This window comes from Centropristis striata, chromosome 11, assembly GCF_030273125.1.
Source record: "Centropristis striata isolate RG_2023a ecotype Rhode Island chromosome 11, C.striata_1.0, whole genome shotgun sequence".
Lineage (NCBI taxonomy): Eukaryota > Metazoa > Chordata > Actinopteri > Perciformes > Serranidae > Centropristis > Centropristis striata.
In genome coordinates, this window is record NC_081527.1 from 12,575,788 (window position 1) to 12,599,852 (window position 24,065).

At 39.9% G+C, this 24,065-nt stretch overlaps 1 protein-coding gene across 2 annotated transcripts in view; it reads left to right on the forward strand.

Annotated features, from left to right (window-relative positions):
* Window positions 1–1,194: 1,194 nt before the first annotated feature.
* The window catches only part of pik3r2 (phosphoinositide-3-kinase, regulatory subunit 2 (beta)), a 38,597-nt gene continuing 15,726 nt past the window's right edge, over window positions 1,195–24,065 (forward strand). The window contains exons 1-4 of one of the 2 annotated variants that reach the window (XM_059343882.1): window positions 1,195–1,444; window positions 8,635–9,523; window positions 19,975–20,067; window positions 22,895–22,969. In XM_059343882.1, the coding sequence (XP_059199865.1) occupies window positions 9,205–9,523; window positions 19,975–20,067; window positions 22,895–22,969 (487 nt within the window). In that variant the 5' untranslated portion in view covers window positions 1,195–1,444; window positions 8,635–9,204. Of the gene's footprint in view, window positions 1,445–6,286; window positions 6,951–8,634; window positions 9,524–19,974; window positions 20,068–22,894; window positions 22,970–24,065 lie in introns of those variants that run through there. The other variant, XM_059343881.1, reaches the window with a different exon arrangement.

The following is a 24,065-nucleotide window of genomic DNA, read 5'->3' on the forward strand; positions in this document are numbered from 1 at the left end:
GTGTTTGTGCATTTTTTATTTTTCCCCTTATACAACATTAAATATACAGGGTTTTTTTTGTTTATCTTTTGGCACCATAATTATTGTTTTTGTGGTGTAGTCGTGGTCAAGAATGGCACTAAATAAACACATAAATATTACAATAATACTGTAGTAATAATACACATGATGTCACTAAAATACACAGATGAAATCCATGTTTTTCCTTGACAGTTGTACTTTTAGTAGTAAAAGTTAAAAAATCAAAATCATAATCAAAAATTGACTAATCTAAAAGTACAAGTAAGTAATCATAAAAATAAAGTACCAACAGTAAAAGGCTACTTATTATGCAGAATGGCACATTTCAGAATAATATATATTACCTTATGTTATTGATGCATTAATGTATTATCATCACCATGTTTCAGCTGGTAAAGGTAGACTTAAATATATGCTTTAAGTCTACAAATCTGCACTCTGGTCTCTAAAAAGTTTTTGGATGAAAATTGTATTTATTTTATGATTAGACTTTTACATTATACTACTTTACATTTAATATTCAAATCCAAGGCTTGGCTTATTATTATTATTATTATTATTATTATTATTTATTTTTGTATTGTCCATGTTTTATTTAGCTTATGCATGCACTAGGAGTGAAATGTGTGTGCGTGTGTGTGGGCGTGTCTGTGTGATGATTTTTTTTAAATTAATGATCTCAGCATTGAAGTAGGCAAAAGTGAATAAAAAGTACAATATTTACTTCTGAAATGTAGTGAGTAGAGTAGTAGCAGAAAGAGTAGCAGAAAATTGAAATACTCAAGTAAAAGTACATTACTCGAGTAAGTTTACATGGTCACATTTCTAAACCGGAAGTAGATGAGCTGGGAAAAAGTGTAAGCTTTGAGAAACATAAAATATAAATGATAAAAAGGGACTGGAACTGAATATAACAAGATGTTCCTAATATAATCCAACATGGGATCAGACACGGATTTAACATGTAGTCTTTTTCATATTAACAGGATTTTTTCCAATAAAATAGGTCTTAAAGTATGCGGTTATTGAAACAAAAAGCAGCCCTGCAGTTTAAGATTGCCGGGTTCAAATAGCCATTAAGGGCCGAGGCCATTCGGTGACCCCTCACTAATCGTTCGGGCTTTTCCGCTCGGCTTCGTCACTTTCCGCGCTCTTTATATTAGTTCCCACGCACTCTCCTTCCCTGCGCCGTGCTGAGCTGGAAAATGGCTGTGTAGGGGAGCAGGGAGTCATGAACGGGAAAAGAAAGAAAGAGCGAAAGAAAGAAGGCGAAGCAATAAGTGAACAGAAGGTTTGCTAGAAGTTTATTGCACACCGAGAAGCTATCGTCCGCAGACAAGACACCACACGGACTCTTGTCTGCTACTTTGAAGAGTTTAAAGCGCCGCAGCCGAAAGTGAGAAGAGTCAAGAAATATCCGCGGGTGAGTTTTTCCAAGTTATTGCACATTTCCAGTTACAGCCACTGTACTGGAAAATGGTGGAAGCGCTGCAAGTGTGCTTTGCGCACGCAGCTTCATGCTGTTGACTTGTGCCCCAGTTTTAAAGTTCAAACTCGAGATTTATTTCGTGTTTATTTATTTTATTTTTTTGCGCACTACACATTGCGCTAAAGTGTAATATTTACTCGTGCAGCATGTTGCTCGGTGCTCGCGCTTGTCGACAGTTGACGTGTATCAAATGCTGAGCCCGTTAAGTTACTGAAACACCAACATTTATATTTTAAAGTTTCTTTACGGTTGAGTTATTCTGTAGTGTCTGTCGTTCATTCTTGATATGTCCTGAGAATACGGTAAAGAATACGGTACTTTTTTTAAACTAGTTAGTTGCTCTTCAAGTTGTGAATTTATGCAGAATTTAAACCTCCGAGTTCAAAGTGGATGGTTTTTCTCTTCTTTTCAGCAAAATGCTAAATTTCAAATGTTGCTTAGATTGAAAAAAGTCAGCTTGCAAAACGTAAACACAACAAATGAGCCAAACTTTGCTGTGTACTACGTGTGTATAACATTGGTAGTAGTATAATAATAGTGCCTTTACATTCACTGCAGACTATAAGAGGCCATGCAGTGTGGAGGCCCAACACAGCTGAAGGCCTGACATGATGTGTGTGTATGTGCGTGTGTTACATCCCTGGTTTGAGGATTTGGCATGCATCAAGGAGTTAATGGAAATTGTGCCACTTGCATAATAAGACAAGCCACTCAACTGTGTGGAGACCCCCTCTTTCTCTCCTGTAATTACTGAATCCAGCATTATGCAACCAAATGTCAATCCTCCATTATACTGCTTTATCAGTGTGAAGTATGACTTGTGGCGAAGCCTTCATTCTTCTTCGAAATGTCTTCAAATGCTCAGAATGACTCGCAGGGATTGTTGCGTTAAAACTTCCAGAAGAAGTGGAGCTTTTTCAAAATGCCAAGTGTCACTTCTCAGAGGGGCTGAATAAAAGCTAGCTTCAAGTTCCACCAGACGCAGTACAGCTGTGGTTATTTTTGTTATATGTCCTTCAGCTGGGGGACCCAGTTAAACCAAAATGGTGTTATTTGATCGAAATAGCAGCAGAATACGGCTTTAAGGACAGTTTAGACGTGGCTCCACTAGAAATACTGCAGACTCTGGGCTGGGATTTGTACCCAAGAATAACCATCTGATAGTTAACAAAAGCATGATTTTCTTAACTTTTTAGGGTGGTAAAAGAGGCAATTTGGACTCCCGGGACAACACGCTGAGTACAAATCTAGTAACTTTTTGGAAACATCTACCTGGATGTGACTAATTGCTGTCAAATTGACAGTAGAGCTGCAAAGATTAATTGATTAGCTGTCATCTATCAAATTTGTCTCCGACCACTTTCCTAACTGATTATGATTATGATTATTCTATGATTCCAGCTTCTTAAATGTAAATATTTTCTGATTTCTTTACTCTTCTATAACAGTCAACTGTATATTTTAAGTTCTGGACAAAACAAGACATTTTAGGACATCATATTTGGCTTTGGGAACCACTGGCTGACATTTTTCACCATTTTTTTTTGACCAAACAGCTCATCGATTAATCTAGAGAATAATCTACACAAGTAGTATTCCCAGCCCTTGCTGGGAGGAGTTGGGGACATGTTACTGACTTAGTGAATGTTTTTCCTCTGATCAAGCAATATTATTTACATAGTAAAACATTTCTACAGTATCAGAATATCAACTTATAGCCAGACAAATGTACCATTTGGCAAGTTAAATTAATTTGATTTAGCTGATTATCACCAGCCAAGTAAAATCAGTTCCTTATTAATCTTCCTGTATCACAGTGGGATTAGTATTTGATTATATTTGTCATGGGTGTGTGTTATAATGGAGGCCACTGTATGTTATGTTTCGACAAAATAGTTATTGTGCAGTTTTATGCGTTATCTTGGACTTGTAAATGATTAAAGTACAAGGCTTACTGGATGCTAACTACGCAGCAAAAAGGGTTGTGGTGTTTTCAACCAGAGCCTTTGCAGGTTTATCCCATTTTATTTCTTTGTTGCATTTGAAATGTTTAAATTTAACAGCGTGGTCGCATGGACTTAAGGTAGCATTTAAAACTAGCTGAGGCGTTGAATTTCCTGCATCTTATATCGTCTGATAAATACAGCGAGTCCTCTTTAACTGTAGAGCCTTGTGGTGTGGTTGACTTTTCAGAACAGTGCCGTCTCAGTGCTACATAATCTTTGTAGCAGATGTTTCTACTTAGCGAAGTGAGCTTTTCAGCTTCATTAAGGACAGATAGAATTCAGGTGAACATAACTTAGATCATAAAATGCCTAAGCCCCCATTTTATGCTGAAAAATGAGTCCTCACAAGCTCCTGTGTTGTTGGCCTGTCCTCGCTGCCTGTGGCGCAGTAGATTTTTCAGTTCCATGTGGACAGATGGCCCGAGGCCAGGCTGCATGCGTGGTGGCTCTGTAGTCAGCTCCTCACCAGCAGGGCCGCGAAGGGCCAACGCATACACAAACTTTAAAGCATTAACTGTGTGTCCACGTAAATATTTCAATTTTGTACAACGCATGCATTTGTCTCTGTAAAAGTCACTTAAGGACAACAGAAAACGGCACAGAACTGTGTCTCTGAGACAAACCGCGATGTGTTGATTTTATCCTTTTTGTGAAAAAGTATACAAACTAAGACTACATTCTTAAAATCCTGAAGCTCTGTTTGAAAAATAATCTAAACCGTTTGGTGAACTCCTGCTGATATCTGGACTGGATTTGCTGAGGCATGTTTCCCTTCAAACTTCTGAGGGAAATGTTAAGAAATGATGGGTTCACTAAAAATTACACAGACCGACTGTACATATATGTGAGAGCTGATGATACTCAGAAAGAAGTCATGACTGAAGATGATGATTGATTTGAGGCTGAGAAGTGAGAAGAAGATGTACAACACCCTCGGGTCCTCAGAGGAACTTGTTGTTCTGCATTAGTATCTGATGGCTGGGTGATGGATTGACAATTTAATTGCATGCATATATTGAGTACTGAGGTGTGTTTTAAGTAGGTTGTATTTAATATATAGAGCTAGATTCAGCAAAAAATGGCCAGGCCAATAAACAACACTGCCTTCAAAGGTGTTGGGACACTGAAAAACAAACTAAAAACAGAATATAATGATTTCCATATCCTTTTGGTTATATTGGCTGATATAAACTTCCTGCAGATATATTTTATTGGTATAAATGTTGGTAAACAAAGTATTGGTAGTCTAGAATAATGGTATGGACTTTTTACAGTCCACATGTACACCTTCTACGTTAAATAAATAAAACAAGAACTGTTTTGAATGTCTCTCCAAATGAAAGTGCAGAAAAGTCCTGTTAGCATATTAGCACCAGCAGTATTTTGGCCATGTCTGCTATTGCACATCATTTTGTCTCATTATTGATACCTCCAAAAGGAGATAACGATATATTTATACATACATAATATACAGTAATTAGTGCAGGGCTGCAACAGGCTTTTCATTCGACTTTCAACAACGATTTATCTACCAGTTAATGTCTTAATTAATCGTATATCATATTCTTTTTGATCGGTCCAAAGAGTCCAAAACCCCAAAATATAAATTTTTCTTTGAGATAATAAAGTAAAAAAACAGGAAATCCTCTCATTTGAGGCTCTGGAACCATCAAATGTTTTATATTTTTGCTTAGAAAAACAGCTCGAACAATTAATTAAAAAGTAATTGCTGACTTTTTTTCTCTGCCAATCAACAAATCAGTTTATTAATGACTTGTTTAAATTAATTAGTGTTTTTTTAATAACTTTATGTGAATAACTAATTACCTCATCATTTTTATATAAATAATGAAATACCAACAACAAAAACATACTTAACCACATAAGAATATCATAAATATATATGATTTGTCTTCAAGCCGTGACAGTAGCTCTTGTCTTACTCGACTGTGTTAGTGATGCTCTGAATAGCTTATTTGCCATTTTACATTATGCATACTGGTGTATAATGAACAGGTCAGAGCTCCACTGGCTGACTAAACACATCAAGAGTAATTTGATGTCTGCAGACAGCAGAGGAAAATCTACATGCCATTTTGAGTTCATTCTAGGTCTCGCTTTTCCCCAACAGTGATACAAAATGTCTGTGAAATACATAATAAATATAGAATCAGAAGAATAATAAATTAATGTATCCTGTGTTACCATGCCGCGTTATTATTGTGTCACTTAATTAGTAAACAAGCACTTTTGTCATAGTTTCTAACAGTGTTTCTCTTTTATAAAAACAACATATTTTATTCTTTCTTTTTTGTGCAGATAGGCATCCCATTTTTCACCCTGTTAACTCAAAAAAACAAAAATCATCTCCTTTCATGTCATTGCACGACTTTAACATGACTCATGGAACTCTCTCCAATCACACGCAGCCTTCAGTTTTTCCATGTTATGCTCTTTATCATCGTCCTGTGTCACTTTCATTCGATTTAAGTCATCATTTCCTCAAAGATGGCAAACAACCGTTAAGGTTACAGAGATGACAAAAGTCAAGTGCGTGGGAAAAGGTGGAGTTGTTTGGGTCAGATGTTTGATCACTGCCTAGATACATTTTCTAATATTAGAACGTTTCCTTGATTTGCCCGGCTTCACTGGTGACTGGGGAGCACATGGCCAGGGCAGCAGCCAATCAGAGCACAGGATTAGCTTTCCCTCTCTCTAGCAACAGTGAGTTACTTGCTGCCTATTCATTAATTATTTTCCTGTGGTCTCCCTCAGCCGTTTGGACTCTGCTGATAGCAAAGTGCTCCGTCTCTCAGTCTCACTCTGTTTTCCTCACTGCTTTCTGTCGCTCTCTGCTCTGACTGAATAAAAAGTCTTTTAAAAAAAAAAGGATGGATCCAGTGACGCTGAGCTTACCAGCTGCTGCTGCTGCTGCCCTGAACTGTGAGCTACTACAACACTATCAGACTGGGACTGTAACAGAGATGACACTTCTCTCACCTCCCACGACTTTTTCTGCTCTGGAACTAAATAATAAAAAAGGATTACTGAACAGGAGCGCTCCTTGCACACTGCTTTTTCTTTTACCTCGTTTTGTTCTCGCGTCTTTTCTGCAGCAGTGCTCTGACTGTAAACAAATAAAACATGGCAACTGGGAAAACGGCTGGACTTTTTCGCTGGCTGAGGATGGGGGGGGTTGCCAGTTGGAGGGAGGACTCTGTGTGTGTTGGGGGGGGTTGGAGAGCAGGTGGAGAGAGGAGGGAGGGGGGTTTAGGGTTGGGGGGGGGGGGTTATGGTGGTGTGAGGATTGCGGGCTGTGGTTGGGTATGCCAGTGCCACGTGTCTAGCCTGGCACCTCTTGCTTCTCAGCTCGAAGGATGTTGGACCGAGAATCTGGCTGAGCCTGTCCGGCTTCTCTCTGAACCAAAAGTGGGGTGAGTGTTGCACTCTGCTGCATCCTGTTGTCACGATAACTCTTAAACCTTTTTTTAAAAACATGATATTTTTACTCACGAAGGTTTGCAGTGAATGTACGTTCGCTTTCGGAATGTCGTTGTGGGGAGAGAGGATAATCTAGAGTAAGGTTCGAAAGCATGCACTTTGGTATTCAAAGATGCAAAACGGAGGTTAATGTTTATTTTTTATGATCTCACCTAATTTTATTTAAGCGTCTCTGCAGTGCATCACTCAAAACATTGTCCATTCTGGAACGTTAATGAAATGATTGCACAACATCGGGCCTCGCAAACCGGGCCTATGGTTATTTTGATTTGGATGTTTTGGGAAATTGACCCAAATAGCTTACTCCAGGCATACAACACCAGAACTTCCATCCAGCGTCCTGTCGCTTTCACCCTCCCTCTTTACTGACATCCTTTCATCCCGTCCAGAAAGGTTAACAGGACCATTGTCCTTGGTTGGTCCACAGATGCACTTAATCTGGAAACCCTAATCTGTCTCTCTTCCTCGCTCCCTGTCTCATCTTTCAGTATTGTTGCCATTTTGAATTTGAACTTTGTAACATTCTTATTTTATTGCCCCGCTCAAATGACCAAAAAGGACACATTCTTTTTCCATAGTTTGCTGTCGATATGATCATTTCGTTTTTTCAACCCCTTCAATTAGGATTTTTCTGATGATGTCTGATGAAAGATGATTATTTTGGTTTACTAGAACCTTTTACATCAATAAAATCGAGCCTTTTGAAACTGTTTTGTTGCTGTTATATCGTAATAATAGCGCACTTATTCTTGGCATTTTATTGGGCCTTGCAATAGTCTTTATCAGAGAATATTTGTAATGGGTCCATTAATGACTTATTGCCGTATACAGATACTATGATACATTTGACGTGGAGGAGACTGATGTTATCCATGCAAATGTTTGCTTTAAAGTGTTATTTTCTGATGTGCCAGGCTTTGGGGGCTCAGTTGACTGTCCATTTGGTATTCTCATCTTGAATAGACTTGGTACAGTATGATTTAGCTATTTTGACAGAATGAAGCCGAAAATATTTCTGAGGCAACACAGAGCTGCCTTTTTTTCTCTCCTAGGGAGAGGGAACTGTTGCGAAGGGTTCTGCATGTTTCAGAAAATTCTGGTTGCCCTACAGCCGTGATGCAGGTCTTAGTTTCCTTTGCATGCTCATTCTACGAAAACGTTTTCTTCGCCATTTTGCATGAATTTCTCCGGATACTTTTAATCGCACACGTTGTGTAAGTTGAAGGGACGTTAATTTCTCAACTTTTTGTTCCTGTGGAAACTGTGATGCATCAGTTCAGGCTGTGAGTGTGTGAATGTTGAGTGGAGGGAATGGAGGCTCCTGTCCAGGGACCCAGTCTGCTGTTGGTCATGACGCAGCAGCATTATCCGATCTCTCTGTCCTAACCGAAGACTGCACAAGTGCATGGAGCTGCCGCAGTTCGCCATTTTCATGCACAGCTTCGTTTCACATAGATATGTGCCGCTTCACTTGTGGCAATTTATCGAAAAGAAACAACACTTATTGGCAATTCATTTCTATTTTTCATGATTGTAGTTTTTGTTTTTGACTAATTTTAATTTTTTTTTCCTCTTTTCCCTTTTCTTCGTTTTTTTTGGGTGGGTTGTGTCATGTAGGTCGGTCATAATCCCTGTCCAGAACATGTGGGAGCCTGAGAGAACCGAAGAGGATTAGAGACCTTCCCACTCTGCCACTCGTCCACCAATCAGACCACTTCATTTGACCGTGGCGAGCCAACGACACAGGGCCCTCGCCTGGACAAATCTTTTGCCCGGCTGCTCCAATAGCACCCAGCCAGCAGGTTTTCGCTGCTTGAAAGAGCATGTTGCCATCGCTCTCCCTCTGCTCCATCATCTGGCTCAACCGGGGGATCAAGCTGAGGAAAGTGCACCAGTCCACCAACACTGGTCAGGTCTGAACCCGCTGCCTCCGCAGACATAGCAGCAGCAGAACGCTACCTTATCGACTTTTAAAAATGCTTCTAAGCTTCGGGTGACTCCCTTCTCCTCCCCTCACCCCCGACCCCCTAAGCCACCGTACCAACACCAGAGTTTATTGTCTCAATAGCCTTTTTGATTTCTGAGGAGGATTTCTTTATAGCCGAACCCTGTGGTTGCAGTGGGACTCGGGCTGCACCATCTAATCCTCTGTTTGGCAGCCATTTTGATTTCTGCCTCCCTAACAAAATGGCGACGGAAGGTTTTCAGTACCTTGCTCTCTACGCATTTACCAAGGACCAGGAAGAGGACCTGGATCTGCAACCTGGGGACCTTCTGACAGTCAGCAGGGCCTCTCTGATGTCGATGGAGAACTACCAGGAGGGCTGCGTGGAGCAGCCGGATCGCCTCGGTTGGCTCCTCGGGTACAACGAGCGCACCAAACAGAGAGGCGACTTCCCAGGGACGTACGTCGAGTACGTGGGCCCTGTGAAGATGGCACTCCCATCGAGTCAACCCAGGTCCCAGCGACCCCTCCCTGTGGCTCCAAGACCAGAGTCGTCTCAAGGTAAGCCTTATTTAAAAATATATTGTACTCTGTCACGTGTTTTTTCTCCGCAGTGTAGCTGCATGGTTACTGACATTTCTGTGATACACTGTAGAGAATAATGATGTGCTCGTAACATAATACATTTCCAACTTTAAGGTGACCTTAAAATATCCTGTTGCAATATCATACACGAAGTTGGAGTTAAGGGGCGGCCTGGTAGCTCACAGCAGAGTGCGTAGAAGGCTGAGTCATTACCGCATCGGCTGCATGTCATCCTCTCTCAATATGTTAGGAGGAGTTAGGAACAGAAGTTCGCTGGTTTCTTTCTTTTTTTTTTTTCGAGGGAGCCTTTTATTATTACAGTGTGGTGTCTGTAAAGCTGGCACTTTTTAAAAATCTTCTCGAGCAATTTTTTTTTGTTTTAAATTAAACCGTTTTCTCTATGCAGGTTCTATGTTTATTTTTCTTTAAATATTTTGTCTGCTCCTTTCAAAATTATAATTGAAAAGTTGTGTGCATTAAATTACATACCAACACAGTCACTTTTCTACTTTGTCATTGAATTTTAACCAACGCTAAATTACACCACTTTCTCTGCTTATATGAATCTTCCTGCATCTGTCCTTGTTGGGGATGCTAATTAGGATTTTTAGACCTGACCTATAGACAACACTTGTTAACCGATCATTAACATTAAACAGACAAGCAGGCAACCGAGTCCTAGTTCACCTGTCCGGGAGGATCGGACATATTTTCTGCTCTCCGCATTCTGCATCTGTGGACAGATGTGGACTGGTCCCGGTTGTTCTGTGTTGCATGCATTGTTATAGACACATGCAGCCATGTCCCAAAGTCTTCACTGCTATTATAGCTGCAAGGTTGTCATCTTTGCGGCTGCCTGACATACTCTACGTTAGTAGGACGACCGACTTAACCCGCCAGTCGTCATCAATATAGTGGCATGTAGCTTTGCTAGCGCCGTCCAGCAGTTGGTCTTGAGATCCATTGAGAGCATGCAACTAGTCACGTGTGGTTGCACATGTTGCCCCCATGAGTTTTATTTACTTAAAAAAAAAAAAGTTTCTTAATACTTGTTTAACTGATAATATCAATCTGTCAAAATTCTTATTGTTGGTTAACACTTCAACGGTTAATTATTAACACGTCTAGTCTTTATTCTTGGGCGTAGGTTTAATTTTTTACTCCACAATCTTTTTCTTTGCATTTGTTGACACAGATTTAAGAAAAGCACTAGACCATTGACACAGGATTTAAAAACTGCCATTGGCTGTCAGTTGGTGCAGTTGGTTTGTTGCTGGTCAACCAGCCCTGGAGTTTTGATAGGGCTCTCACATTTGGCAGTGACCTCTGGCTGACCCATTAATCTATACTTAAAACACGTCATAAGCCTTACCTCTTTGGAAGCACAGCTAACCAAACTCTCTGCTGAATAATAAAGGGCTAATCCATCTACTTACTGGACTCTCCTGTACAGGTCTGGCATTGATTCTGTCCGTCTGTGTGGCCCCCTTTACATTCAACATCAACATGTGTCTTTGGCATCCAACTTGCATCTGAGCTTATCTGCACAGAAATGCTTGGCTCTCCTTCGCTGTGACTTTTTATTGACCCTCTACTTAACTATGGCTAAAAGATTGTGCAGGCAGGAGGCGTTACAGGTACTGTTTTTAGCTGTGCAATGGCCAAGTAAAAGATATTAGATATTTAATTGCGTTTTGGGCACTAAAATGTTAAACTTGTTTACCGATGTTTTTAGAGGTGTTTGTATTTTGAGCAAATTGAGAGTTATTTAGCATTAACAGGGAATACATTGTCACATTTTTTGCTCAGAGATAAGTGCTGTGTTTTTTCACGCCTCTCTTCACTCCTGTGACTTTGGGAAAATAGGCACGTCTGATATTAATTCATAATGGTAGGAGCCTGCTTTCAGCTGCCGTAGCATCCAACTCAAACATGCACTTGGCATGGATCAGTCGACCTTAGCAAGCTCGACTTCAAGTAAAAACTTTGATTTTTTACCAAAACTTATTTTACACTCCCAAGATTTCCATCATTTTCTCCTCATTAGCACTCCCTTGCTTTTGGCTTCGGCTGGTTAATTTATTGCTTCCTTGTATGGGATGCCAGAGGAAAAGGTGCATCAGGCCAACAGATAAATAAAAGTTTTTATATAATTTTGCGCATAAAACCATACATTCCTCTTCTGTCAAAAGCTGTATTCTCTGTTATTCCCCTGTGCTTTTTTTTATGACAGATGGACTGAGTACCACTCTGAGCACGTAGGCTGTGAACTCTGAATTACCTCTGCTTGAGCCAATTGGCTATTCATCGTGCACGACACAGTACACTGAGCCTCATTCAAATTCATTAGTTTGAATTCATTTCTCTGTATTTTTTTCTTCTGAGAAGTCCTGAAAATCATAGCTGCAAAACAAATGTCTCCAGTTTTCTTATCACATGAGAGTTCCCCATGCCAAGACTATAATAAAAACAGTAAGTAAAGGGGGGGTGTTTTTGTGAGTAAGCACAGGCCTTAACTTTCTCCAGCAGAGGCAGGTGAGGAGGACAACAGGATCCTCGTGGTTTGATAGACAGTGAAACAAACCAGTTGGGCAGCAGCCGTTTGTGTCTGTGATATGGAGAGACAGGGGCAGAAGAACCAAGTGAAACACAGAAAGGGGGTCGAGAGGGGGGTGGGTGGCAGGCAGAGCAGTGGCTGAACGAAGGATACCTTGGCTTCGCACCAAAAGTGCATTGTAGATTAGAAATGGTCAAGCCCAAATTTTACAAATATCATCTTCCTTTCCCTGAAGAAACCGAGGCCCCGGATGTTGTGTGAATAGAGCTATTGTTAGTGTGGCCCATTTACTTTTCGCAGGGATTGTAACATTTTTGGTATCAAGGGGCAGCACCACGGCCTGGTGGTTAGGAAGGTGGACCAAGTTACAGGTTTAATCCCAACATCCATCCTATAACATGTGGCTGAGTCTTTGAGGAAAATCTGCTACAAGCAATTAGGCGTTAATTAGTTAAACTAAACTCAAAGCTTTCTTTGCAGTTTTTTGTTATTTGCAAAGTTAACACTAAGTGTTGCACTTTGCATATAAGTTCTCAGGAAAGGAAATCTTTATATGCATTTATATACAGCTAGTTATTAGGTTTCTGGCCAGACCTTAAGTATTTTTTGAACTAGGACTAGGCTGTACCGATTAAAAATTTTTTTTACATTGAAAGCTTCTATTGAGGTTTTTTCAAAGTAAGCTTTGAATTTCTGTCGTTACATTTTATGGCATCACCCTTTTAAAAAATCCTCAGTTTGAATTAAGTTATTAATTTGATTAAATCAGTTTTTTTTTTATTTTCATTAAATATTTTTTCTTTAATGAATATCGTCAACATTTATGCATGTTATATTGTTGCTTCATTAATCAGCAGCAACTCGGAGAGCAAACAGTTGACTATTTGACCACAGTAAAACCGTTGTTTTCAATCGAATTCTATAATACTATTAAGGATATAATAAGTGACAAAATATAAGTGTAGGCTAATCTTTATCTGCAACTTTGCAGAAATACCGGTTTCAAACCGAATAAATAGACGTGAAAAATACAAATATGAGTGAAACATTATGAATGAAGCTTTGGACAATGCCGTACAGCACTACTTTGAACATAATAGAAGCCTTTGAAAGCTGAAATATTTTTTATCAGTCTTTTTTTTCCCCTGGTCAGAACATTTTGACAGACGAGTGCACTGTGAGGACTGGCTCTGTAAGAAGAAGGTTTATCTTTGTGTCTCATGTATGCAAACTGACTTATTCAGACTTCACATTTGATATTAACTTTCTTCCCTCCACACACTGATGCTGCAGAGATACTTTCATAGCCCAAAGTCTTTATCATGCAAATGAATGCATGTAAAACTCTCATTAGAAATCCGGCTAAGTGCACACATTGCCAAAAGATTTGGTTTCTTTTGCAGAAATCTCACTGTTAACTGGGTTTTTCTTAATCCCTTTCTCAGATTAAAGAAACCAGGTTTCTCATTTGCATTCAAGAAATCAGGTTACTGCAGAACAACAACCCGTCTACTTTAGTGCATGTAAATGCACCAAGGTTTTTTTTCAGCAGTAGCAAGAAAAATGCAAAACGAGGATTTCTTGTTGACCAAAAGATGCAAATGGCTCAGCTTTTATTCCTAAAATTACATAGTAAGAAGAGGATCCTGGTTTGCCCTATGACGTTGCATTAGTGTGAATATTTATCCAAGATGGACTACAATATATCGGCCCCTGTCTGATGCAGCACTCACTTACACACAACTGTTTTGTGTAGAGCTTGAATATTTATGTGCATAAAAATATAATTCCCATCACTCTGCATTAAAGCAATTTATTTGTCATGCTTTAAATGCAGCAATAGTGTTTCGACATTGAAAAATAATTTGTTGGAATGGATTTTGTCTGCTAAACTAACACTCATCCAGCTTTGTGTTGCACATATGGCGTACAATTTGTAGTGATAGATGTAAGAAAGCTTTTCGAGACAAATTGTGAGTAAAACTCAGTTTTGTACCCAGATATGGAAGCAAAACGTTTCTCAACTTGCAGCAAAAATAATTCTACAAACCCAGAGAGGTTTTTTTTCTCTTTCCCTCCTTTCTCTCGCTCCTCTCCCTGGCCTCACTTTAACTGCCTGCTGAAGTGAACCATGGCTTGGCATGTTTGCAAACTCCTCCCTTCATACTCTTTCTCTCACTCCCTCCCTCTCTCCCCCTTCTCTCTCGTGCGCCCTCCTTTTTGCAGCCTCCCTCCCTGATTCACATACATGTCTGATACTGTCTCTGGGCAGCTATAAACCATGTTAGCAGGGCCAGTTCTCAGAAAGGAGAGGCCTCCACTCACTCTCCGCTCCCTGTGCCTTACCAGGAAAACACTTTCAAAGAACCCGTGGAGGAGGGGGGGTGGCGGAGGGGTTGAGACAGTAGAGAAAGTGAATGGGAAAGATATGGAGAGGCTAGAGAGGGAGGGAGACAGTGTAAGCCAAGGCCACCCTATCCAACTGCAAATATAGGAACCAGCTGTATTTGGTTTCTCTTCTGACTGCTGTATTATTCTCCTGGAGTTTAGTGAATTCAGCATGTTACACTTTGCAGAGCTATAGAAAAATGTATTTTATGAAACATTACTTTAGTGCCAGAGCAGTAAATGAGAACTCATTTAGGCGTGAAGTTGTCTTACTAAAAGATTAATGGCTTAAGCAAACCAGAAACAGAGTAAAGTACATTTTGTACAGTTGCTTACTGTAGGCAGGAGTGAAATAAAGTTATGACTCCCATTTGTTTCCACAAAATGATACCATGAAAGCACTCAGATTTGACTATGGCTATTTTTTTTTACATTTAATAATCAATGAATGATGTGAGATAGATTATAAACCACAACAAAAGTCTGTTCTTTTCTTCTGAGGTCCAGAATATTTTACTCACCATTATATGCATGTATATGCTTCAATGAGATGAAAACTTTTCATTTATATATTTAATGTCCAAAACAAAGTTCATTTACAAGGTAAAAAAACGGTCTGGGGCGTCCCGGTGGCTCACACCGGTAGAGCGCTGACCATGTATGCGGTGTGCTGCGGTGGAGCCGGGTTCGAATCCGGCCTGAGCTCCCTTTGCCGCATGTCTTCCCCTCTATCACCCCCTTTCAATCTCTCACTATCAATAAAGCAACAAAATGCCAAAAAAAAATTATAAAAAAAAAAAAAAAAAAAACGGTCTAAGAGAGGGGCAAGACACAAAAACTGTTCAAATTGGGATAGCAGCAGATATGTTTTTTTTTATTCTCCTCTCCACACTCTTCTGAACAGTTAAAATAGCTGGAAAAGCGACACAAATACCTGGCTTACATGCTGTCAAAAAGCCAGGAAAATTAGCACACACAATTTACATATAAAAAAGATCTCTAAGTCTACACATGGGCTAGTTTATCCATGTAGACACCCTCTGAGTACAAAAATGTGGTTTTCTGACAACCCTATGTGCTTCAATTAAAAGTCTTTCTCTTTAAAAACGTGAGCCTGGTTTTCACCAAATGTTATATATTGACATGTTAAAACAAAATGAGTTGAGTGCCCCATTTAACTGCTTTATTTGACTACATACATAATAAAATATTAGGTTACAATGGATGAGGCATGTCTCAAACAGCCTGTGACTACAAGTTTTATAGGCCATCTCTGCATTAATATTTTTTTTCAGTGTGGCCTATGGGGCTGTAAAAGTCGATCCAGCGTTGTGCAGAGATCACCTGTGTCTGACATGGTTTCAGGGGCTCATCGTACACGTGTAGCGTTGAAGCATGTTGTGACAGAGGAATGGATGGTGTGCCTGGTCATAACACATCGCCTGTCTACATAGTTGGGATGCAGTGAAGACATGTAGCAATGAAACCCGACCAGCAGCATACACACTGCTACACACCAGCAGTGAGCCAGACACCAACTGGCCTTGTCACCACTGTACCTAAGAAACACATGCTTGGAGTAATCAACATGGTTTTGGCAAGTTTTAATCCTCATTTATGGATAAAGGGGTTTACTTTCAATTTAGCCTTAAGTAGGTGAATTTGGGGGACAGTAAAATATTGGGAATTTACAGTTACATCTGGTGAAATAATGCAGATAGAAAACAGAAGAAAGTTTCAGCAGCAATTTACATATTTAAGTTTGTCTTTAATAACCAACAGCGTCCAGTGATTTTTAGAAACTAAACTTGGCAGAGCTTGCTTTTTTACAACATATAGAAACCAATCATTTAACCCCTCTTTGTGTTTTCAATGACATTGAAAAAACAACAAATCTGCAGTCAAAATTAATTATTCTAGTACTTGTTGGGCATCAAAGTCAATTCATAACCTTTTCAAATAGTAGTTTAACAATCTTGACCTTAATGCAGGATTCACTGTGTGTGTGTGTGTGTGTGTGTGTGTGTGTGTGTGTGTATATATATATATATATATATATATACATTTAACATGGCCGTATTGTGTGTATTAAAGTGCTTGTCTGTTTTTCATATGGCATGTGACTAATTCAAAACTGTTTTAAAACTTGAGGAAAGTACTGTTCAACAGGACATTTGTTGGGAGTGTTGGGCTTTAACTGGGTGAATTAAAGACGTTTAATTGGAGCAGTAAAAGGCTGTGGATTATTGTATCTCTTCAGTTTCTGACCCAGACCTCTGAGAGGGAGAATGCAGCAGAGCCAGCTACGTATTACATAACCATACTGATGCAGAAGATACAGAGCAAATATTTTACTTCACATAGCTGTGCCTCGTCCAGTCTACTTTTGCCTGTCTGCTTGGATTGAGCGAGCGAGTCGGTGCAAACACACAAAGACAGGATCTGCAACATTCATCCGATCGTCACGGTTCCAGCTTCATGTTTAGATAGCGCACGTCACATGCAGTTTTTTTCAGTAACACAGATGCGGTTGAGTGACTGTTTGATTTTTATCAAAGAATCTCTGAAGAGACAAACAGTCATGAGATCTAGCCTTTAAGCATGCCTTACAATGAATGCATGCATAAATTAGACTTATTACCTCAAATGCACCAGGACTTGAGTGCAAGCCAGCCAAACTTCTCTCCCTGTCATGCTTTTTTTTCTCTTTATCTCTCTCTCTCTCACCCTCTTTTTCTCAATCTGTTTCTCCCATTGGCTACGTCTCAGGGCATGTCAAGTCATAAGCCCGTCTCCCAGCGTGGAGCCTGCCAAGGAAGTGGTTCTAATTGACTAACAAGTTGCTGTTACTTATCTCTCTCTTTGCCTTTCACTCTTTTTCCATACCTTTCCAAAACCCTGAGAAGACTGCAGGGCTTCAGCTGCTCTTGGCAGGAAAAAGGGAAAAAAAAAAGACTCCTTTGCACGAAAAGTCAAAGTCGAAGTTTAATTTTTTTTCATCTGGAGTGAAGAGAAGTATACAGAGAAATAAAGTGTTTATGTTTGTTTGCATGTAGGAGTGAGAAAGTTCCTTCCTCATGGGGAAAATATGGCAATCAATGTTATGTTCCTACTCCCCTCCCAAACTGCTGGAGAGCATTCATTTTGTGGTTTTATAGCCTATATTTGTACTTATTTCCCTGTTTTATTTGATTTCCACATTTTATTGCCTGCATCCTGCCTAAACCCAACTGCATAAGAGCTCCATGAAGATTGGCTTTTGCTCTCCTGCACTGAATAATTAATACATTCTGCTTTTAACGCAGTAGCATTTGCGTTTAGCAGCATCTGAAATTATGACAACCCAGTCTTGCTTAGACTGCATTCAATTATTCTGGCAACAATGACTTAATTAAATTTAAAAAATGAATTGAGTGTGTGCAAAGGTTTACAGTTGTACTCTCATAGCATTTTATAATATGTGGAAATGCAAAAACAAGAAATTTGTGGGCCACAAAAGTAAAAAACTAAAAAAATGATGGATGCTTTTGTTCACCTGATAGAGATTCCTGCAGCTTTGACCCCTCAGAGTGTGATTTTTAGTTAATGGAAGTTGATTCTAAGATTCTTTTTCAGGATTTGGTTGTACTAAAGACATTTTAAGGAGTCGTTTACTAATTGTTAGCAATATCAGTGTCACTTATGACACTGTGGCATGGCCAACTCGTGGCTTCAAAACTGTACTCCACGAACCAGTCGGTAATGGCAGCTTCAGCTACATCCATGTCTTTTGTACAGCCTGGACTTCCTGGATTGTATTTCATCTTCTTCTTCAACACAGTTACTTGTTTTAACAGTCAGGGGCGAGACTGAAAGGAAAACAAACTGTCGTGTTCATCCTGTTTCTGGTATTGCTTTGTTTTAATCAGGAGCACAATCTGTCTCAAAGTAGTATTTATAGCAACAGATCTTATATATAATGGTAAAGTGCTCTGTACTGTGTTGTCCTGCCGATAGGGGAGCCAGATCAAAAATTGCTCAAATGAGTTGTTTGGGAAGGCACTTTTGTAATTTTGTGCTCACATGTATGTAAAAAAGATTGTACTGCACACTGAAGAGAGACACTCTGTGATGAGAGAAGAGGGGGGAAGGGCCCTGCCAGCCAAAATGGCCAACAGGGATAAAGAAGAGGCAGAGGTCTGTCTGTGTGCTCGCTAGAGAGCTGGAGACTCTGCCAGGCAAAGTTTCCATGTTTAACCGGCAGGCATGGAGACAGAGAGAGACACGCTGAGAAACGGGGGAATAAAAAAAGAGAGATCGTATTATAACTTAAATAAAAGGGAGAAAAAGAAAGAGAAGGAGCAAGAGAGAAAGTCCAGCAAGAGCAAGAATGCAAGAGAGCAAAGGACGGAGAGAGGGAGCGAGAGGGCGAGAGACAGCCAGAGAAACTGAGAACAAGAACCAGAGAGAGAGATGGAGAGAGAGAGAGAGAGAGGGAGAGGGGAACGGAATGTGCTGACGCTGTGTTTCTTGTCTGAACTCCCCAAATTAATAATCAGCAGCGGTTTAGCCGAGCCGTGCCAGGAACAGGAGCCTACTGCCAAGCCCCGGCCAGGCCAGGCCCTCCCTGCTCCCAGCGTTACCCCCACCCCTCACCCATACCTCCCTCTCAACCCCCAGCTCACAGCCCTGCTCTGGGGCTGCCTGCCTGCCTGCCTGTCCGGGCCGGGCCGGGCCTGGCACACTGCCACAGGGCTTTTGCTTGTTCAGGAGTTTTGATTAAATCCTTTATTGTGCTCCACTCACGCAAAGAGCTAAGGCGAAACACCGAGCAGGACGGAGTGGAGGGGAGGAGAGAAAGCGAGAGGGGAGAGAAGAAAAGGGGGGAAAAAAAGAGAGGGAGGGGAGGGAGGGATGGAGGGAAATGGGATCTCTCTTTTTTTCCCTCTTGCTTTCTCCTTTTCTCTTTCTCTCGGACTGAAAAGATGTTTGATTTGGTCTATGGGGAGTTGTAAAGTAGATAAAGTTTTTGCTCGCCATCAGCAGTCTGTTTCTTTCTCTCTTTTTTGGCCTTTTTCATTTTCACTCCTCTGCATAAAGTCTCTTTTTATTCTTTTAAATTATTTTGGTTTTTTATCATATATCTCATCAGCTAGACTTTCAGACTACAAACTACAAGTAACGAGTAAGATGCATCACAAGCTTAAAGTTTTCTCAGTTTAAAATTTTTTTTTGGATACTTTCGGAACAAATGCAACACAGACGACAAACTGCTGTCCTTTTCTGCCAAACAGGTGTGCTTCTTGCGAAATGGATACTAAAATCCACCTCATCATTTTTTATTGGGTTCCTCACAGATTTTATATATGCTCACAACATTACACACGCTCTATATCTCCAACTGCTCCTAGTTAACTGTGCCCTTGTCAGTGCTGCAGCACCCCCGTGGTCTTCCAGAGGCTTTGTGCCAGAAGTGTAACAGTGATTTGTGTTGTTGTTTCAGCTGTTCCTGTGCCGGACCTGAGCGAGCAGTTCACACCACCAGAGACGGCTCCTCCAGCCCTCGTCAGCCTGATCCAAGCCATAGAGAAGAGAGGTATATCCATGTCAATCGGTCAACTTATTCATCTGTCGTCTGTCTCGCCTCACCGTCTTTCAGTCTACGTGCGACTGTGTCCTTCCCGCCATCTGCCCCCTTGCTCTCATGCCAGCATTTGCACAAGTGTAGACGTATAGACATGTGCATTCAGTTAGACAATCACACAGATGTAGAAGTGCACACGCAAGTTCATGAACACCCACAGTACCTCCTCGGGTGGTTAGTGCCTTGATAGAGATTTCCTACATAGATGTTTAATGTGGTTTAAGTCAGAACAGTTCCCACTGGCGTCGCTGAGAGTCCTGCACAGTGGGTTTGATTCACACTATGTTATTAACAAATAGCACTCAGTGGGACTCCATTCACAGTTTTCAGTCTTTTTTTCTTGATTTTTTATTTTCTCTCTGTCTATCTCTCACGCGCACACACACACACTTGGGGCTGCAAATAATAATTAGTTTCATTATTCACAAATGTGCAATTCATACCGTTGATTAATCGCTTAATCATCTGTTCAAAATGTCCAAGAGCAAGGTTTCTGTAAGTCCTTTAAAAGTCTGAAATCCAATAGTCTAAAATTAAGGCCTGAAAATGTTGCATTTATTACCATCTCACTTTTAAAAATGTTTAAGCTTTTGATTTAAATATGTCAACTGTTTTGACAACTCCACTAAGTTAATGGGTGAGCTGGCCAAACAAGACGCACACAATATTCAGTTCTCCAGGTTTTATTAACACATCCGTACTCAAATACACCGTTCAGTCCCGAATGGTTATTTGACAAAGCAACAAAGTCCCATACACCTCTCGACTTGTGGTAGTTGCATTTCCCAGCATTGATTCTTCAGCAAGACTCAATGTGGCCCTATCTCCCTGCCCTATACATCACAACAGGACAGACCTCACTTATTTACACCTTCCCCTCTCACATGGTGTTATCAGAGTTAAGTTCACAGTTTGAGTTCCCACAAGGCCTTGCATCTTGAATACCAAGAAGGTCGCCGCCTACTTCATGCTCCACCATGACAGGAAACACCAAATTTTCTTCACACAACGAAATGAAACAAGATTTTGAACCTGGATTTATCCAACGTTCTAATTTCTGTTATGGAAATGTATGCAAAAAACAATTTCTATGATTAAAAAAATAATTGCCTCATTGTAAATAATCAAGTAAGAAAGTTTCATAGTGACATCTATTAATTAAAAATGTTACCCTATTAACCGGTAGTCTTAACATGAATACATGCCCCGACTTAGGAATGAGACTGCTAATTACAATTGACAAAACCAAAAGCGAAACTATTTTTTTTTTATTGACATATTTTCTCCAGTATTTGCATGTGTGAGGAGCTTCACCAAATCCTTTGTGCATTGCATTGTGGGACAGTAGTTTCCACAATCAACAGCAAACTGCAAAAAAACATTTTTTTAATGTGCATTCTGGCTTTTTTAATGTATTTTAACTTGAATTTCACTTTCCAACATTCGAATTGTAATATGGAATGAGGTCAAAACTTTAGTCTTGAGTGAATTCAGGTCTTATTGAAGAAAGACAACTTATAGAGAGTAGATAAAAGAAACATTTTAGACATGACTCTACTGGCTTTCCACCTGAGAAATATTCACACAAAAATATTCCTCTCATGCTAGCCATTGGAAGAGATTTGAGTATTTGTATCTACTTGAAGGGCGACAGAAGGTCTGTCTCTGAATGTAAATATTATAATGTAGCACTGATATTGAATTACTTCCCAGTGTTGGATGCACACACACTGTGACTGCATGGTGTGGTTTTCACAACTACCTGAGAGACTGGCTAGTCTCAAGGAATTGCCTCCTAGCTGCAAGCTGTCTAGACCAAGTGTTCCTAAATGTTTTAAGCCTGAGACCCACGAGACAAATGTACTCATTCACAGTTAAGATGTTGTCTTTAGGGAACTTTTCACTGGATGTGTGAAATATTTGCATTTAATATTTATCTCTGCCGGTAATGTTAAACCTACTTGTTCTTGACTATATAAAATATATAGAACTCTTTTTTTACCTTATCAAATTGGGAAGATAGTTCACCTCTACTGCCTGATCGGAGAATTTCACAATCCAGGGTTTCAGTTTAGGGTTTACATTTCTGTGCTGTGTCCGGCAGTCAGAGTCTCTAAATGAATCACACATTTTCCACCAAGAAAAGAACCAACATGTGTTGGCTCTGCTCTTGTAAATATTGCTCGTGCAAAAACACAATTGATTGATCACCGTCTCTCATTGTTGGATGTGAGACTGGAATGAAAACAAAACACAGCTGAAAATTTGTGCTGAGTAATTCCAAAACAAATATCTGGCCATGTGCTTTGTCACGTACAAGTTGTTGCTTATAAACTGACGTTATCCAGCCGATGATAAAATGTCTGTCTTGAGTATCTCATTCTGTGGCTTCATCTTGCCTGCAGAGGATTATCCAGTCCAAGTCACGCAGACACAGATTCATCCCATACATTAGAGGGAGCTTCTGGCTGCAGAGCAGGGCTCAAATATTTGTACCAATAAAGGAACATTTCACCTCCGAAATGTCCATTTGTATTTCAGTTACTCACCTCATGTTACCTTGAATTCATTAAGGGTTTATCGCACAAACCACCCAAGCCAAGCTTCCACATAAACCGCCTCACGCTTGCTTTTCGGCCGTGCTGCTTTGAATTCACCTTCTCTTTTCCTCTTTGCTCCACTTCACAGTGCTCTGTTTTATGTAGTTGACAAGATTTTTCTTGTCAGCTCAGTTGTGTGAACTTTTATTCAACTGCTCTTTTTTTTTTGTCCTCCTCAGGTCTGGACTGCAAGACATTGTACAGGACATCTGCTTCCTCAGGTTCAGAGAGCCCAGTGTACAGCCTGAGCTCTGGTGAGTTAGTCAGAGATGTATACCTTTTATTTTCATCTTTGACATGTAAAACCTCAAAATTCAAAAATGGGGTATTTTATGTGGTAGAACAAAAAGTGAGAATCCCTCAAGTTTATGTGGACCATATTTCAGGCAGCTAACCAAAAACAGGTTGACTTTGAGGGTAGGAAACCGGGTCCATTCCTGTAGCGCTCTACTTGTGATCACATTGCATTATGTCGGCTCATATTGGCTTATTGCTGGTGTATATGTTGGATAAAATTGCATTTCAGAAACGCTGTACTAGGTCTGAGAACATTTAGAAACTGTGTCACTGTAGGTTGTCCAACACAGAACATTGATACGTTGATTCTCAACTTGTGTGTGCCTCAGTGTATTAAAAAAAAAGCCTATTTAATGGTCTGCACCAGGATTGTTAATGTTGCTTTTTTGTTATTTATTGCTATAACAGGGTAAATAGGATTAAATAGGATTTTGAAAGGTCTTAAAAATGTATTAACGTTGCTTTTTAAAAAAATGAATGCATAAACTTCAGTCTCGATTTGAAATTCTCTTTCGTCCAGGTTTAAATATCTCTACCAACTATTGGGCGGATTGCCTTGAAATTGTGTGCAGACTTTGCCTTTAAGAGGATGAATCATATCCTCCCCTATGTCCACCATGAGGCTCAGTGAAATGTCTCAAAAACTGTTGTAAAGTTAATCTCTGAAGATATATTGTAATAACTAGTGATTGGTGATCTCTTCCACTTTTATTTAACTTTAGGTGTTGAAACAGGGTATTCATGGGGTCTTAAAAAGTCTAAAATCCAATTATTTGAAGGTTTTAAAATGTCTAAAATTCTCTTAAAATATCATACAATATCTTAAATATGATTTTGAAAGCTCTTAAAAATGTATAAACGTACCTGTGCAGCCCGATCAGAATTTAAACAATCAGAATTAAACAGTCAGAATTTTAATTTCTAAACAAATAATAGTTCACAATAGAGAGGCTTCTGGTGTTTCTAGTTAGGTTAAGCATTCCAATTTGAAAGAACTGTGAATAAATTCATTCACTTTGCAAGTAATTCCGGGCCTCTGATTTTCCTTCCATG